Source organism: Erigeron canadensis, chromosome 2 (assembly GCF_010389155.1).
Source record: "Erigeron canadensis isolate Cc75 chromosome 2, C_canadensis_v1, whole genome shotgun sequence".
Taxonomy (NCBI): domain Eukaryota; kingdom Viridiplantae; phylum Streptophyta; class Magnoliopsida; order Asterales; family Asteraceae; genus Erigeron; species Erigeron canadensis.
In genome coordinates this window covers 12,156,474-12,173,419 of record NC_057762.1, presented here as the reverse complement: position 1 = coordinate 12,173,419, position 16,946 = coordinate 12,156,474, and the positions used below count along the sequence as shown (strand labels likewise).

At 35.5% G+C, this 16,946-nt stretch overlaps 1 protein-coding gene and 1 pseudogene across 1 annotated transcript; both read left to right on the top strand.

Annotated features, from left to right (window-relative positions):
- Positions 1–1,489: 1,489 nt before the first annotated feature.
- On the top strand, positions 1,490–10,757 carry LOC122587723 (annotated as a pseudogene).
- Positions 10,758–10,940: 183 nt separating this feature from the next.
- Positions 10,941–13,807, top strand: LOC122587722. Its single transcript, XM_043759887.1, has 2 exons — positions 10,941–11,005; positions 13,099–13,807. Exons 1-2 carry the CDS (start codon positions 10,941–10,943, stop codon positions 13,805–13,807), a joined length of 774 nt encoding a protein of 257 aa, XP_043615822.1.
- The last annotated feature ends 3,139 nt before the right edge of the window (positions 13,808–16,946 follow it).

The window sequence follows — 16,946 nt, the reverse complement described above, 5'->3', positions numbered from 1 at the left end:
AATTTACAATGTACAAACATGTGAACCAATTTCCAAGTACAAATGCGTCCACTATACTTGGATATTAAGTCCACGAACCAAATAACAAGCACATAACCCAAATAAGGTTAAGCCCAATAACTAAATTAAGCCCAAGTCACTTAAAAACCCAACACATTTAGGCCCAATTGATAATGGCCCATAACACTTAAACGAATTTCATGAGATAAGTGTAATCAAATAAAACAAAGATAATTAAGTGAGATAGGCATAAGTAATTATGTTAACCAAGCTATATATTGACATCACAAATGCTAATTTACCGAGAACTTAATATCCAAGTATGGTGGACGCATTTGTACTTGGAAATTGGTTCACATGTTTGTACATTGTAAATTATTTTCATCAAATAAAGCTATGGTGAATGTTATTTATAATCCTTTGTTTTGAATACTCGACTTTCTGTACATCTCATCGTTCCGCCTTAGTTGGGGTGTTACACAAGCTGCGTACTTATACAACTATCATTAAAAAGGATCAACAGGCCACCAAAGGACTCACTCGATCACTGTGCAAAATTGGGAACTCCATCCGATACTCAGCAAAGAAGGCAACCTCCAGCAGCATCAATGTTGTTGCTGAAGTAAAGAAGCTGGCTGATCTTATCTCCCCTCTGGCCACTCAAATCGAAAAGAATACTGAAGCAAGTGATGCTTTGACAAAACAAGTGGTTGATCTTCCCACTCCTCAAGCCTCCTTCACTAAGGAAGATCGACATAGGCACGTGAATTTGGAAAAGGAGATGAGTGACATTAAGGGGTTGACGTCTAAATTGGTTGACCAACAGTCTAAACATGCAGCTATTGTGGAAGTGGTCATTAATAATGTCACTTCCAAGGGGGAGAAAGTTGATGTTGAGATTTTGGACTTGGTTGGTGATGTCAACAAAGCCCTGGAGAAGTTATATGATGAAGCTGCTGAGCAAGTGTTAGATGAAAATGATACCACTGACGCCACTGAAACAAAAAATGATAATGAATTGGCAATTGTGGCCGTCAGTGAAGAAAATGCTTGTAAGGTTCCCCCTGCTGGTGTTGAGGGGGAATCAAATGATAAAATTTTGGATACAAGTGCTGAAGCTCCCCCTACTGGAGCTGAGGGGGAGATTGAAATGGTAGAACATGCTGAAGAGGGCCAACAAATGGTAGTTGCTGATGCTCCCCAAATTGAAATGATTGATCAAGAATTTGACCCCAAGGTACTTAGAGCTGAAGGGGAGGCCAAGTTTGCCGAAGAAATGGCCACTGACAGATCCAAGGAAGTTCTCCCAATCTTTCATCCACGATTAATTGGAAATGTTGTCATTACTCCGATGACTAAGGCCTAACAGAAATATCTTGCCAGCATCCAGCATAAGAGACCCTCCTCAAGGGAAGGAGCGGCTGTTCCAGCAAGGTTCGAAGATGTTAAACCAACCTCCTTGGGTCCTTCATAATGGTTTGAAGTCTATATGCTGATCAAGGACAAAAAGGCTGCAAGTTATGAACAACTCCAGAGGATGCTGAAGAATTACTTTGAAAAAGCAAGGGCGTATGATACAAAGTTCACGGCAGACCTACCAATGCTGAGAGAAGTATTTGGCACTTCAGCAGCAATCTCCTCAGTAGGCAAGAGCATACAAAGAAAAAGAAAAGTAGTCTATCAACCCTTGTCTGCTGACCTTCCTCCCATCTCTAGTGATGCTGCTCTAAATCTCAGATTGCCTTCCAGAAGTGTATTTGAAAAAGGGAGAGTATTGGAGTCCCCTGCTGGTATATTCTTCCAAAACTTTCAGAATGATCAACTCTTATCTACTCAGCAAGTCTACTCAGCGAATAGGGGGAGATTGTTGAGTCTTGGATTCGCTGAACAGACTTGCTCGCTGAAGTGTGTCATCAGCGAGTCCAGTGACTCTCTTTAGCGGGTTGTATGTTGCCCAATTTGTTTGTCAAGGCGGGAAGATTTCAAACTTGATGAAGACAAGAGTCACATGGTGGTTCTTCCAACTGTAATTTGCCTTGTATGGCAAAGGTAAAATTGGGACCAAAGCAAAGGTTTTCTGTTTAATACCCGATTTGGTAAAGAAGACAAAGGCTCCTGCATGCAAGTGCTTCAAGCCAATGGAACTTCGACAACCACCATCTAGTCACTATCAGTGCAAGGCTGTGTTGCCCTAATTCTCCTCTATAAAAGGCAACACAGCCGCAACACATAAAGTGTGTTTGTCACCATAAGAAGTGTGTGTCACTTATCTTGTAATTGTTCAAGTTTGTAGTGTGTCTAGACTTAGCAATTACTTTGTTCATTTGTATTCTTGTAAGTCAAGTTGTAATATCGACCATGTATTCATCGTTTAATCAATGATACATATTGATATCGCCTATTTTATATATATTTATTTTACGTGATATCATTTCTTTTATGTTTGTATTATTGTTATTTTTATAGACTTTTATACTTAATTTGTGATTTATATGATTATAGGTCTATAAGAAGAAATATGACAAGAATGAGCCGAATAAAGATTAGTTATAAAGAAAATGAAGATTGGAGCTCAAAAAGACGGAAATATATCAAGCTACTAGTTTATGCGATGAATGTTTGATAGAAGAGACCAGGTACTTTGCATGTGGATTAGCTAAATAAAAGACATAACGAAAGTTTAAGATTTGATGATGAGCTCGGCTAGAAAGTTGGAACAAAACATAGTCTTAATTTACACTTAATATTATTATTAGTGTTACGTGAGATGATGAGACATAAAAGTCTCATATTTGGGCTTCTGATCACATGGCATCATGATAAATAATGGGCTTTTAATTAACTAAGGATGATGCACTATTTTATTTGATGGAGAAAGAAGTGGAAATCAAGCCCAATAATAATGAGGCCGAGAGAGGTGAAGTCGGTGGCACAAAAACAAGTCATACAACATCTATATAATGATATTAGTTATCATAAAAGGTGGGACGAATAGGAGGTTTGGGCGTGGGTTTGGCAGCCGCCAAAGTGAGGGGTGGTGTCGGTCGAATAAAAGACGGAGGGATCATAATTAATTAGAAGGGTGGTACGTGAGTTTTTCGGAGGAGCTGCGAAAAGAAAAACACCTCACAAAATGTTATTATTGGTTCGTGGGATTTTTGACAGCCGCAAAAACCTCAGTTCGTGAATCAGCGGCAGAAAGCAATATATTCGTAGACTATATTCTCGTTCGATATTATTATTATTATTATTATTATTATTATTATTATTATTATTATTATTATCTGTCTAATTACAAGACTATATTACTATACAATAATTATTATGAATTTTATTTATTTTAAAATTGTTAGTTTTATTTGTCTTGACATGCATAGCTAAGTATTTTAATCATCTACTTAGATGAAGTGATACAATGAATTAAGGTTGCATATTTTATAAATTTAAGTTGATTTGATTTAACGTTGTGTCGTAATCTTAGCTTATTAATTCTTTGTTATTTAACTCTCAATTGCGGATAGTTTTTGCATAACTTTAGGTTGTGTAGAAGTTATTTTGATTGCTTGGTTAGAAGCAATTGTTTCTATGACGGGTACAGTAGGAAGTAATTGATGGTTAATAAGGGTTAACGGGTTAATGGTTGGGTACAATCAATAGACACAATTGTTATCTAAATAACCAAAACAATTAATTGGCTAGGAAAGTTATGAAAGGCGTCTTGGGGTACCGGTCTTAGTAATGGAACTAGTTAATTAAGGGAATTTAAAAAAGTAATACAGGGTGAGTCTTTGTTAGTTTTCAGTTATAACATCAACATATTTGAATTGGTTCTTCAATTATATGCAACCTAAATAATGTGTATCATGAAGTCAAAGTGGATGATCTTCTCATCCTATTTGATTTAAAACAAATCTCTTTTCGATAAATTCTACGGAATTTCTAACTCTTTCAATTTAACTAACTTTCAATTTAAAATCAAGATGACGTGAAGTCTTTAAAAACCAAACTCTTTCTAAATTACTTAAAACTCGCTAACTCTTATTAGTCCCGAAAAACTCACGTACCACCCTTCTAATTAATTATGATCCCTCCGTCTTTTATTCGACCGACACCACCCCTCACTTTGGCGGCTGCCAAACCCACGCCCAAACCCTCCTATTCGTCCCACCTCTTATGATAACTAATATCATTATATAGATGTTGTATGACTTGTTTTTGTGCCACCGACTTCACCTCTCTCGGCCTCATTATTATTGGGCTTGATTTCCACTTCTTTCTCCATCAAATAAAACAGTGCATCATCCTTAGTTAATTAAAAGCCCATTATTTATCATGATGCCATGTGATCAGAAGCCCAAATATGAGACTTTTATGTCTCATCATCTCACGTAACACTAATAATAATATTTAGTGTAAATTAAGACTATGTTTTGTTCCAACTTTCTAGCCGAGCTCATCATCAAATCTTAAACTTTCGTTATGTCTTTTATTTAGCTAATCCACATGCAAAGTACCTGGTCTCTTCTATCAAACATTCATGTAACACATAGACTAGTAGCTTGATATATTTCCGTCTTTTTGAGCTCCGATCTTCATTTTCTTTATAAATAATCTTTATTCGGCTCATTCTTGTCATATTTCTTCTTATAGACCTATAATCATATAAATCACAAATTAAGTATAAAAGTCTATAAAAATAACAATAATACAAACATAAAAGAAATGATATCACATAAAATAAATATATTTAAAATAGGCGATATCAAATTCCCCATACTTGAGCTTTACTTGTCCTCAAGCAAATTTAAACTCAAGAATCTTCAAATTTCCCAAAACACAAAATTATGTCAATTATTAACCATCAATTACTTCCTACCGTACCCGTCATAGAAACAATTGCTTCTAACCAAGCAATCAAAATAACTTCTACACAACCTAGTTACCACTGAAGTTATGCAAAAACTATCCGCAATTGAGAGTTAAATAACAAAGAATTAATAAACTAAGATTACAACACAACGTTAAATTAAATCAACTTGAATTATAAAAATAGTACAACCATCATTATTTATCGTATCACTTCACCTAATAGATGATAAAAATATTTAGCTAGACATAACAACTAATAATAAAAATAAAGAAAAGTAAAAGAGTTTGAACATAATTTTGCTTGCGGCTGTTGATCGAATTGAAGCAGAAAAGTGAAAACCCCAATTAAAGGTGCTCTATCTTTGGCTGCTGTGTCACGAAAAACCAAAGACAAAAGCCTTTGGCTTTTTGTCTTTTGCGGCTAATTTTCTCACGAACCACTCACAAACCAAAACACCTCCAATGTCTCGACAACTCAAAAAATCCCCCAAGCACCTCAAATTAATTCCTTCTCTAGCCGACTTCCCCACGAACCGAAGTTTTTGCGGCTGTCAAAAATCCCACGAACCAATAATAACACCTCACTTTCGTGAAGTGTTTTTCTTTTTGCGGCTCCTCCGAAAAACTCACGTACCACCCTTCTAATTATGATCCCTCCGTCTAGATATATAATGTAAGGAAGCCCATCCAATGAGAACACTAAAAAAATAAGAACAAATAAGGACTAATAGTAAAATAACAAATCAGCATACATTAAAAAGGGTAATTAAGACATTTACAAAATACAATTAATTTATAATAATAAATTTTGTTATGAGTTTTCAAATTTAATTTCCATTACATATAATTTTTCAAACGGTCACTTGATTTATAATATTTTTGTTTTTTGACTGATGCATGGAAGTTATGTGAAAATTGAAATTGAAAGTAAGTTTACAAGAAAAAAGCAATGTTTTCTAGTGTATTAAATTTTTCTTGGAATCGATGGACGGTTTTGTTTATTTCGTTCTAGACACCAGATTGAATAGATGCATAAAATATATAACTGCATCCACTCGTTTTTATATATAAGTGCATCCACTTGATTCTATCTAGAAGTGCATCCATATTTTTTAAAGCGTGCATCCATTTTCTTTTTTTAAGCAAATCGAAGTGCATCCATTTTTATACAAGATAGGTGCATCCAATTACCCACTTAATTTTATTCCCTTCCTAATAATTCGAAATTGGTAACTACTTTTTTAACTTCCATCAACGTGTGAAAAATGTATATACATTTCATTTTATTTTATTTTTCCTTTTTTCATTGATTTATTTAGTTACTCATTTATCCTTTAATACACATATAAAAACCCATCTTTGACACTAATTAAATGCATATTTTCAAATATGCTATTAATCATCATGACCTTTAATTTTTTTCATCCAAAGGATAGAAACTGTTTTTACTGTTCTTATTTAAAACATGTTCTCACTGGAATGCTACCCTATAATGTAATATATATATATATATATGTATATATATAGGAGTGCTTTTCTTAGGACCCACGTATGGGTTTTCTTTCCTGCCGACTCAATTCTTTTTTTTTTGTGACCATAATTACATTAATTGGAAACTTGTAAGTAAACTTTGCTCAAAGTTGGGCCATTTTCTTGATCAGCTCACGACACCATAATTCTCTTAATGGGCTTCAATTGGGCTGCTAACTTCAAAGGCATTGTGCCACTTCTCTTTCTAATCTAGATCGAGCCCAACCACGAATTTGTCTAGCATTCATGCTAACATACAAATTGATATATGTCATATTCTTCGTCTTGTCGGCTTCCATCATATTTTTCTATAAATGATCTTTGTTCAACATATTTTGTCATTTTTCATATTATAGACCTATAATCATATAAAATCATATATTAAGTATAAAAGTCCATAAAAGTGACAATAATATAAACGTAAAATAAATAAAAGAAACGACATCGCGTAAAATAACTATGTATAAAATAGGCAATATTATATATGATTAGAATTTCTTAGATCTTTTGCATTTGAACTTGTTATTGTTCTTGTTATTTACTTTCTTTCCTTTACTTTTTGCCTAGTTAATCTTAATACGAGTTGTGCATTCGTGGACTATCACTTTTGATGATCTTCCACGCAACTGTACATTAATCAGTCATTTATATAACTTGTAGAATATAATACATTTATCAAATGAGGTGGTACAAGCATCACCACTCATTTAGACAGCAGAAAAAGTTGGGGTTTATATGGGGAATTGGGAATGTGTGTATTTGATTTGATTAGCTAAGAAATAAGAGCTAACGTGGTATACACGTGGCCTTAACAGAAACTAAAATAGTTAGTTCGAGAGGTAGACGGTTATAAAAAATGCAACCATAAGAAGGATGCTATAACCAGAGAGGCGAAATCGCTAATTACGACAACACGTAGTCACCTAATTAAATTAATTAACTTATCTTAAAACTACGAGTCTTCGAAGTTCAAACTTATCAAGCGACACAAAGTCAACTTTGTTGGTCTTGGTAGTAAATATCATTTGCATATAAAGTCAGGCTATTGGATTCCAAAATTGAAAGGCGATGTGGATCGAGTGAGTATCACCTTTTTTACATATATATTATATATATGCACTTCAGATATATGTGTAATATTCCTAAAAGATCGAACACCAGTTTTGTTTCTATAAAGTTTAGAATTCGACAGTAACATTAAGATGTTATATACTCAGTATTCTATATATACGTATATAGCTTGAGCCACTAATTCATCACGCAGGTATGAAGCTTAAATCCTTAACATTTGATGACTTCTGTGTATATTTGATTCAAAATAAAAATCAGGTATATGCTATTCACACATATCCATATACATATATATCGTTTAGTCTAAATTTATAAAAGTAGCTAATTTTAATATATTGTTTTTAATGGTTTGAGAAATTGACATGATTTACTGATAAGTGTTTTTGTTTTGTTCTTTTGACCTAGATTGGCAATTGTCATCATTAGTATAAGTATTACTAGTAGTGTGTAACTAATCAAAATGTGTAAAGATGAAAGCATGAGTTATATGTTTTTTTTTTTTCCTATCAGTTGTATATCGACTCCATCTTTTGGTGGTCCCGGCCTAATCAAAGATGATTTTTGCAAACCATGCATCCACTCCTTATAATTGTTTGCACCTAGTACTGGAGCTTTAAAATTTTATTTTCCACATATCTAAACTTGATCACTACAAACTTTTTTTTTAAAAAACACTAAGACTTTCTGGCGACGGGCCCACCAGAAAATCATGTGTAAGTTAAGTTACACATGTGTATTACACATGTGTAACTTTACTTACACATGTGTAACTTTTACACATGTGTAAGTTAACTTACACATGATTTTTCTGTGGGTCCGTCGCTGGAAAGTCTTAGTGTTTTTACAAAAAAATCTTGTATATCGTAGTAGATCATGATGGTGATGTGTAACTTACGAAAATCAATGGTCCTCTTTTGGACTTTTTTTTAGTTGGTCTCAAATTATCTTTTCCCCTGTATTTATATATCTTAAACATGTCCATCAGCTAGCCAGCCTTTATCATATGGGTTACATATGCGCGCACATGATTATTGCATATGTACCTTTTCTTCATGTTTAATTACAATTAACCTTGGTACGTAGTTTTGTGTAAATGTTAAGTTAATGAACCTTGTTTCATAAATCTTACTGTATATATATATATATATATAAACAGGCTACGACGAACACCAATGTGAACACAATCTTTAATAATAAGTCAAACATCAGGCTTGATCAACTAAGTTACTCTACCGCTGCAAACCGTTCTTCTTGCAAGGTTCGATGTGAGACATCGTCGCAAAGATCCCTCTCTGCCGACTGTGAAGCGGAATTGAATCAGCTACCTTTGGAAGGTCGCTGGTCATCAAAGGACGACGTGCCTTTGTCACCCATTAGCTTTTTGGAGCGAGCGGCTAAAGTTTATGGAACCCAGACATCGGTGGTATATGGATCTATCAAATACACATGGGAAGAAACACACCTTCGATGTATCAAGCTTGCATCTGCTCTTCACCTCTTAGGGGTTTCTCGTGGTGATGTGGTAATATTAATTAAAAACTTAATGACATATTTAGTTGGAGAAAATGTTTTTAAGTTTTCCATTTTTAGTTTTCTAGAAAATGAAAAGGTTTTTCTTTTCTAAAAAATCTTTGAAAATTTTGAAAACGCGTTCAAAATAAAAGATGGAGTTTTCATTTTTTCATTTTAGAAAACTAGAAAACATGTTCAAATTCACTTGTTTTCTAACTTTAGGTTTATAAAAGGTTTAGAAAATAGAAAAGTGAAAACAAAAACTGAAAAAAACCGTTTAATTTTAGTGAAAAAGTTGAAAAAGAGAATTTTCATTTTTTAGGAAAACTTTTCTAAAAAATTACAATTTGAATGCGTTTCCTATTTTTCATGTTTTCTTGAAAAATGAAAATGGAAAACAAGGGAGTTTTCTTGAACTAAACGCACCCTAAGGTTTTTAACTATTAATTTATAAGAATCATATAAAAACATATATAGTTTATCAAAAATAAATGAAATTTTTTTCTATGTAGCAGATTGTTAGTTATTTAATTCTTCCATTGAAATTTTTTCCCCTCAAATCAAATTGTACATACTCGTACTAATTATACTTAACTATATATATCAAACGTAATATTAGAACGAATTGGATAGCCTACTTAGCTGTAGCTGCTTATTCTGTCTCCGTCTTCAATTATATAACATAAAATGATGCAAATACAGGTAGCAACACTAGCACCAAATATCCCGGCGATGCTAGAACTACACTTCGCAATTCCCATGGCAGGAGCCACTATATGTCCCCTTGATACATCTCTTGATCCAGATTGCTTGTCTACTCTTCTCCAACACTCAAAAGCCAAGATCCTCTTTGTAGACTACCAGCTACTACAGGTTGCTAAGGACGCTATCGGTCTTCTTAAGGACACACCCCTCTCATCATATCAATTACCTCTGCTTGTCATAATATCTGAACCCAACTTCCGGTCCCCTTGGAAGCTTACTTGTAAATATGATTATGAGAGCCTTTTAAACTCTGGATCCTCTGAATTCCCAATACTTTGGCCAAATGACGATTGTGATGCTATCATTTTAAGTTATACTTCCAAAACAAATATTCTATCAGATAAGCCGAAATTTATTGTTTATAGCCATCGTGTTGCGTATCTTAACTCCCTTGCTACGACATCCAAGCACGATATGCAAGAGATGTGTACATACCTTTGGTCATTTCCTATGTTTCATTGTGACGCGTGGTGCTTCACATGGGGCGTGGCTGCAATTGGTGGCACCAATATTTGCCTTCGATCATATCTTGATCTCGAAGTCGTATTTGATAATATAGTAATTCACAAGGTTACACACATGTGTGGAGCTCCAGTTGTTCTGAACATGATTGTGAATTCTTTGGATTATTTCAATATGAAAACCCTTCAACATGCAGTTAAGATTTTGACAAGCGGTAAACCTCCACCTCAAAAATATATTTCGAAGATTAAAGAACTTGGGTTTGATGTGTCTCACATGTATGGGCTCACTGATATATATGGCAATGGGACATGGAGTTTGATGGATAATCATTAGTGATTTAATAGTTCTTGATGAAAGCATAATGAAGTTTAAAGCATGACAAGGTGTGAAAATTAAACTTCGGTATGAAGGACGTTGATGTTAAAGATTCGATAAAACAATGGAAAATTAATGAGATTATATATGTTTAGAGGTAATACGATCATGGATGGACTGTAACTTTTCAAGATCGATTATGTTGATTTTTCGCAAAAGTATCTAGACTAATTAACTCATATATAACTATAAATTAACAAACCGTGGTGTACGTGAAGTCAAATAATAAAGATGTAGTATAATTTTCACTGTTTTTAATAAGGTTTAAGTGAATACTGGTTATCAGATTGGTGTTTGTTAATTAATGATGTAACAGTTTGAGCATAAAACGTACGGGAGGTTCAATTCGATCAATGATGATGATGGATTTTATTGTGACAATCATCGTGTCACTTGAATACACGGTAAACCCATCAAGGTTTTCGGGAACCTAATTAATAGGAAAGTGTTATTTTCTGATATCTTAAAAATATCGAAATGGATACGATTCGATTGGGTATTCTTGACTGAATGTATGTTGATTTATATGTAGCGAGACGCATATTATTTGGATTTGAGCTGTTGAGGGCACCCTCATTTAACAATTGCACGAACATTTATCGCTCCTCTATCTGTAATATATTGAATTGAGCTTAAATTATGGATATATGATAAATCTAGATCTAGTATGTGTTTGTAGTATGTGTTTGTGTGTATTGAGAGAAACCCTGCATTTTTATGTAATTAGATTTTATTGATACCAAAGTGTTACTTACAACAAGGGGTGGAAGGGGTTATTTATACATTAAGTTTAATTAACACTAATGTCTTTTTCACTAATGGAAATTTACAATTAAACACCATATTTATAATTCTAACACTATCACTTAAGAACATAACAATCACATTATACTTTGTAAGGAACTACACTAACTCCAATCTAAAGTATTAAGATGAAAAATCATATTTGATATTCGCCATTTGTTTTAAGATTGCTATGTGATCGAGTTTACCAAACTTATTTTTACTCTTTTTTTCTTCTATGTGTTTGTAAGTTTGTTGTAAAAGATATCCTGATTATATAATAGTTATCACATTTATTTCAAGTAATGGAATCCAACCAAATATATATTGATTCTAATAAATAGCTTGAAAGATGTAAAATAACCTGCAAAAATATCTCATTATATTGTATAAAATCAATTACTGTCATTTTCCGAAACATGCAATGTACATACACTTTTATTGTTTCTTTGTACTAGCGCTACCAATGTCACCGCCTCTCACCGTCACCCGTTGCCATCGTCATCGTATTGTACGGGTACCCCTTTAGTATAATATAATTAGGTTAAACCTTTTATAAAAAACACTGATCTAGCCCTGTAACCATTTCCCGTTAAGAAAAACAGCTTTAGAAATAGATGCTTTTCTACTATTTATGTAATATATCTCTATACGGGTTTGTACACTTGTGATCATGACATTACAAAGATAAAATTATTTCATTCCTTGATGTATAAAAGTGTTGCTCTTAATCATAATTTCAATGCATAATATGGTCACACAAAATATTATACATGGAAAGTATTATTTAGTACATGAAAGATATAATAAACTTTATCTTGTATAGCTAATTTTAAAATTTTTATTGAATTTTTAAAATTTATTATTATATGTGTTAAATTTTAAATATAAAAACTTTTAATGTTTGTATTAAACTATAAATTTTTCACAATTTATGTATACAACCTAGTAAAATGTAAATTATTCATTTGGGACCAGTTAACTTTATCATCTTTGCTATTGCATGTAATCGAGTTTGCTAGTTTCACTGATGTATCATGTGTGCATCTCGTTGTTCGTTTTTGCGATGATTTATATCCAATTTTGTCCACTTTATTGTATGCAACTAAATTGGCCCGTCTTTGCTTGTGTGTATCCATATCTAGAAAATAACATTTATATATAGGTGACTCGGTATGTAAATCAGAGTTATAATAAACATAATAGAGGTTTTTTAAGTTAACATGCACGTGATTACAAAATATGTAAATTTTATCACACTATCATTAACAAAACCATTTTCATAAACTTAAGAAGTCATGTAGTTATGTGTCATCTTGTACAATACTAAAGAGTTAATTACAGGAATCATCCCTATTGTGAACATCCTCTTACAGCTTTTGTCTTTAAGTTTAATAAATTACAATTTTAATCTAAAAAACTTTGTTCTGTCAAGACTTTTAATCCTGACCATAAACGTCCGTTAAAAAGAAGGTCACGTGTCTGGCACTATTAACAGCACATATATTCAACGGAATATATTGCATTGATTGAGTATAATTTGTATATTATATATTATTCCTTGTACAGCTCATTCCCTATTTTATTTCCATAGATAGCTCATGGTAGATAGAATTGTATGTTTATATATACTTGGCTATTTTGCTGAATGAAGGCATTGAGATATTCACACACTTACATGGTATCAGAGCAATACGCTCCTGCCATCCTTTCTCTTCGACCCTAAAGGCTACGGCCTCCATCCTCACCAGATTTTCATCTTCTCCTCTCGGCTATAGGCGACGAGGCACCTCCTAAAGAGTCTGGATCCGGCAAAAAGGTCGAGAATACAGGATCCAATTCTCACACACTTCACCCGGTATACACCGTCACCAACATTCAAAATAAAGTTCGAAGCTTGGACGGAATCAAAGTAACCTACTCTTCGTGGGTTAAACTCTTTCAGTTAAACGCGCGAGGGTATAAGTTTCTGGATCATATTGATGGAACCCTTCCACCGGCGATTGACGATCCCAACCGTGCCTACTGGCTTGAGATCGACGCTATTGTGCTTCAGTGGATTTGTTCCACTGTTTCCGACGAGCTTCTGGTCCGTGTTCTTGAAACCGAATCCACCGATCTTGAAGCATGGAACCGGTTGAAGAAGATGTTTCTCTACAACAAAGGACCTAGAGCTGCCGCGTTAGAGAAAGCTTTCACTAATCTTACCCTAAAATTCATGCCTTCTCTTCATGATTATTGTCAAAAGTTGAGGGAAACTGCGGCTCAATTGGGCGATGTTGATCAACCTGTGTCAAATGAGCGCCTCATCATTCAACTTGTAAGTGGCCTTCCGCCTGAATATGATGTCGTTGGAGCCCAAGTTAACAAAGATCTCCCATCGTGGGAGGAAGCGATAAACCTTCTTGATGCAGACGAACGTCGCCAACAAGCCTGACACACCCCTGTTGTAGCCGTTGCTTTTCATGAGCCGCCACAACAACCATCAAACCCACCTACCCCATGACGTAACTTTGACACCCGTGGCTCCAACCGTACCAATCAGCGCCGCCTTAACACTGGTTCCTCACAAAGAAATGGCTCTAACCGTACCAACCCTTCCACCCGCAACAATAACAACAACAACAACCAATATTAGCCTACCAATAATAATCCAGGAGTAGGAACTTGGGCTCCTCCATATTGGGCTTCTCCTCCATGGTGGGCTGCTCAATCTGGGACATCTTATGGATGGACCCCACCGCCATACCCTTATCCGACTCATGCAGGATGGGCTACTCCATGGCAGGCGGAAGGTTCGACTATTTATCGCCAAAGTGGAAACAAACAGCAGGCACGTTCAACTTTTGGACGACCCCTCAGGCCCATATTACAGACTTCATTCCACTAAAGCCCACTGATCGTGGACAAGCCTTTCACACGCTTGGAGTTGACACAGATGAACCAGCTTGGAACATGGATTCCGGAGCTACTGATCACCTAACGTTTGATGAAGGTATTCGTTCTATGAAATGGTCAGAACATGCAAATACTTGGATTAGGCCACACATACTTTCCCAATGAACAAAATAACCTTCATTTAAACAACGTCCTTTATACCCCCGATGTCATTAAAAACCTTATTTCCGTCCGAAAGTTTACCACTGATAACTCTGTCTTTGTAGAATTTGATCCTTTTGGTTTCTCTGTGAAGGACTACAAGACTGGGCGGCTCTTGAGTCGACACGACAGTGACAACCATATTTATCCCGTCACTGCACCTACTCAAACCACACCTTCTGCTTTTGTTGTTTCTACTCCTTAATCCTGACACTCACGCCTTGGCCACCCGTGAGTTTCCATTATCGATTTTCTTGCAACAAATAAACTTATTTCGTGTAATAAGTCTAGTCGTTTGTTTTGCAATTCTTGTCAACTTGCTAAACATAAACGATTACCTTTTGCTTTATTCAATTCTAATACTATCCTACCATTTGATATTATACATTGTGATTTGTGGACATCACCTATTGTTTCTAATACTGGCTATAAATACTATATGATCTTGATTGATGATTTCACAAATTACACATGCTTATTCCCACTCCGTTTTAAATCCGAAACTGTAACCAAATTTATCAAATTTTACACCTATATTAAAACTCAATTTCATCTTCAAATTAAATCCTTTCAGTGTGATAACGGTGGAGAGTTCGATAACCACACATTTAAAACCTTTGCTGCCACTAATGGTATGCAATTCCGTTTTTCCTGTCCTAACATGTCCCAACAAAACGGAAAAGCCGAACGTATGATGCGACAAATAAACGAAATCATGCTCTCCAATTTAACCCATGCCTCTGTCCCTACCACATATTGGGTCGAAGCCGCCCACACAGCCGCATACTTACACCATTTTACCTACCAAGATCCTTCACAACCATACACCCACAACTGCTCTTTACCTGCGCCACCTAACATACAATCATCTTCGGGTGTTCGGGTGTGTTTGCTTCCCGAATGAGTCATCTACCCGTCCTCACAAACTTGCTCCACGATCCTCCCCATGTGTTTTTCTTGGATACCCTACAAATTATCGTGGATATCGGTGTCTCAATCTCACCACCGGTAAAACGATTCTTTCTAGACATGTTACTTTTGATGAAACATATTTCCCGTTCTCTCATTTAAACCCTTTATGTGACTACCCACCACTCGAAAATGACTTACAGATCACCATCTTTACTCACCCACAATCCTTCCAGTTGACCTTACCTTCTCAATCTCAATACCAAGCCCAAAACGATGCCAATGAACTACCAAACCAAGCAGACAATTCAACCATGCTCCCCACCTCACAGCCTCCCTCACAGTCATCATCAAAATCCCATCCTCCCAACCCACCCCCACCTGTCAACACTCGCCACATGACAACTCGTCTAAAATCAGGCATCACAAAGCCAAAACATCCCATAAACCTGCACACAACCAACAAAACAAACATATCCCCAATCCCGAAATCCCATCTCTATGCGTTAAACGATCCAAATTGGCATATGGCCATGAACGATGAATATAGAGCTTTAATGGAAAACCACACATGGGAGTTAGTTCCCCGGCCTAATAATGCCCATATAATTCGGTGTATGTGGTTATTTAGACACAAGTTTCATGCTAATGGTACACTGCAACGTTACAAGGGTCGCTTAGTAGTCAATGGCAAATCTCAACAGGTTGGAGTAGACTGCTTTAATACTTTCAGTCCAGTAGTAAAACCTACAACTATTAGGATTGTTCTTATCATTGTTGTGTCTCAAAACTGGCCAATTCATCAACTCGATGTGAAAAATGTGTTTCTACACGAGGATCTCAATGAAACTGTATACATGTTCCAACCCCCGGGTTTTGTTGATAAGAATAACCCATCATTTGTGTGCAGATTGAAGAAATCGCTTTATGAACTTAAACAGGCTCCATGGGCCTGGTATCAACGATTTACCACCTTCATTGTTAGATGTGGTTTTCGAAGTGCTTCATGTGATACATCCCTGTTTGTATATCGCCAAGCTCATCACACGACCAAATTATTATTATATGTGGACGATATTATTCTCACGACCTTGGATGATACCTTTCTTCAACAAATTATAACTTCTCTGTCTTCCGAGTTTGCCATGGCAGATTTGGGCAATCTTCATCATTTATTGGGTATACATGTCACCCGCAGTAAACATGGCCTACAACTATTTCAGAAAAGTTATATTTGTGACATTCTTGCCCGCGCGAACATGTCCACATGCAAGCCATGCAGCACTCCATGTGACATCGACTCAAAACCGAGTGCCCATGTCGGCACCCCATTAACCGATGGAATGCTTTATCGGAGTCTGGCAGGTGCCTTACAATACTTAACATTCACTAGACCCGACATGTCTTATACGGTTCAACGGGTTTGCCTCTTCATGCATGATCCCAGGGAACCTCATTTTCAGTATTTAAAGCGGATCTTCGATATTTGAAAGGCACAGCTGATCAAGCCCTACACATTCGTCCCTCCAAATCACTCAAATTGCCGACTTACTCTTATGCTGACTGGG

Coding starts and splice junctions, on each gene's coding strand:
- LOC122587722 (XM_043759887.1), top strand. CDS start 10,941: ATGATGATGATGGATTTTATTGTGACAATCATCGTGTCACTTGAATAC. Junction 11,006..13,098: donor TACACGGTAAACCCATCAAG/GTTTTCGGGAAC, acceptor TCGACCCTAAAG/GCTACGGCCTCCATCCTCAC.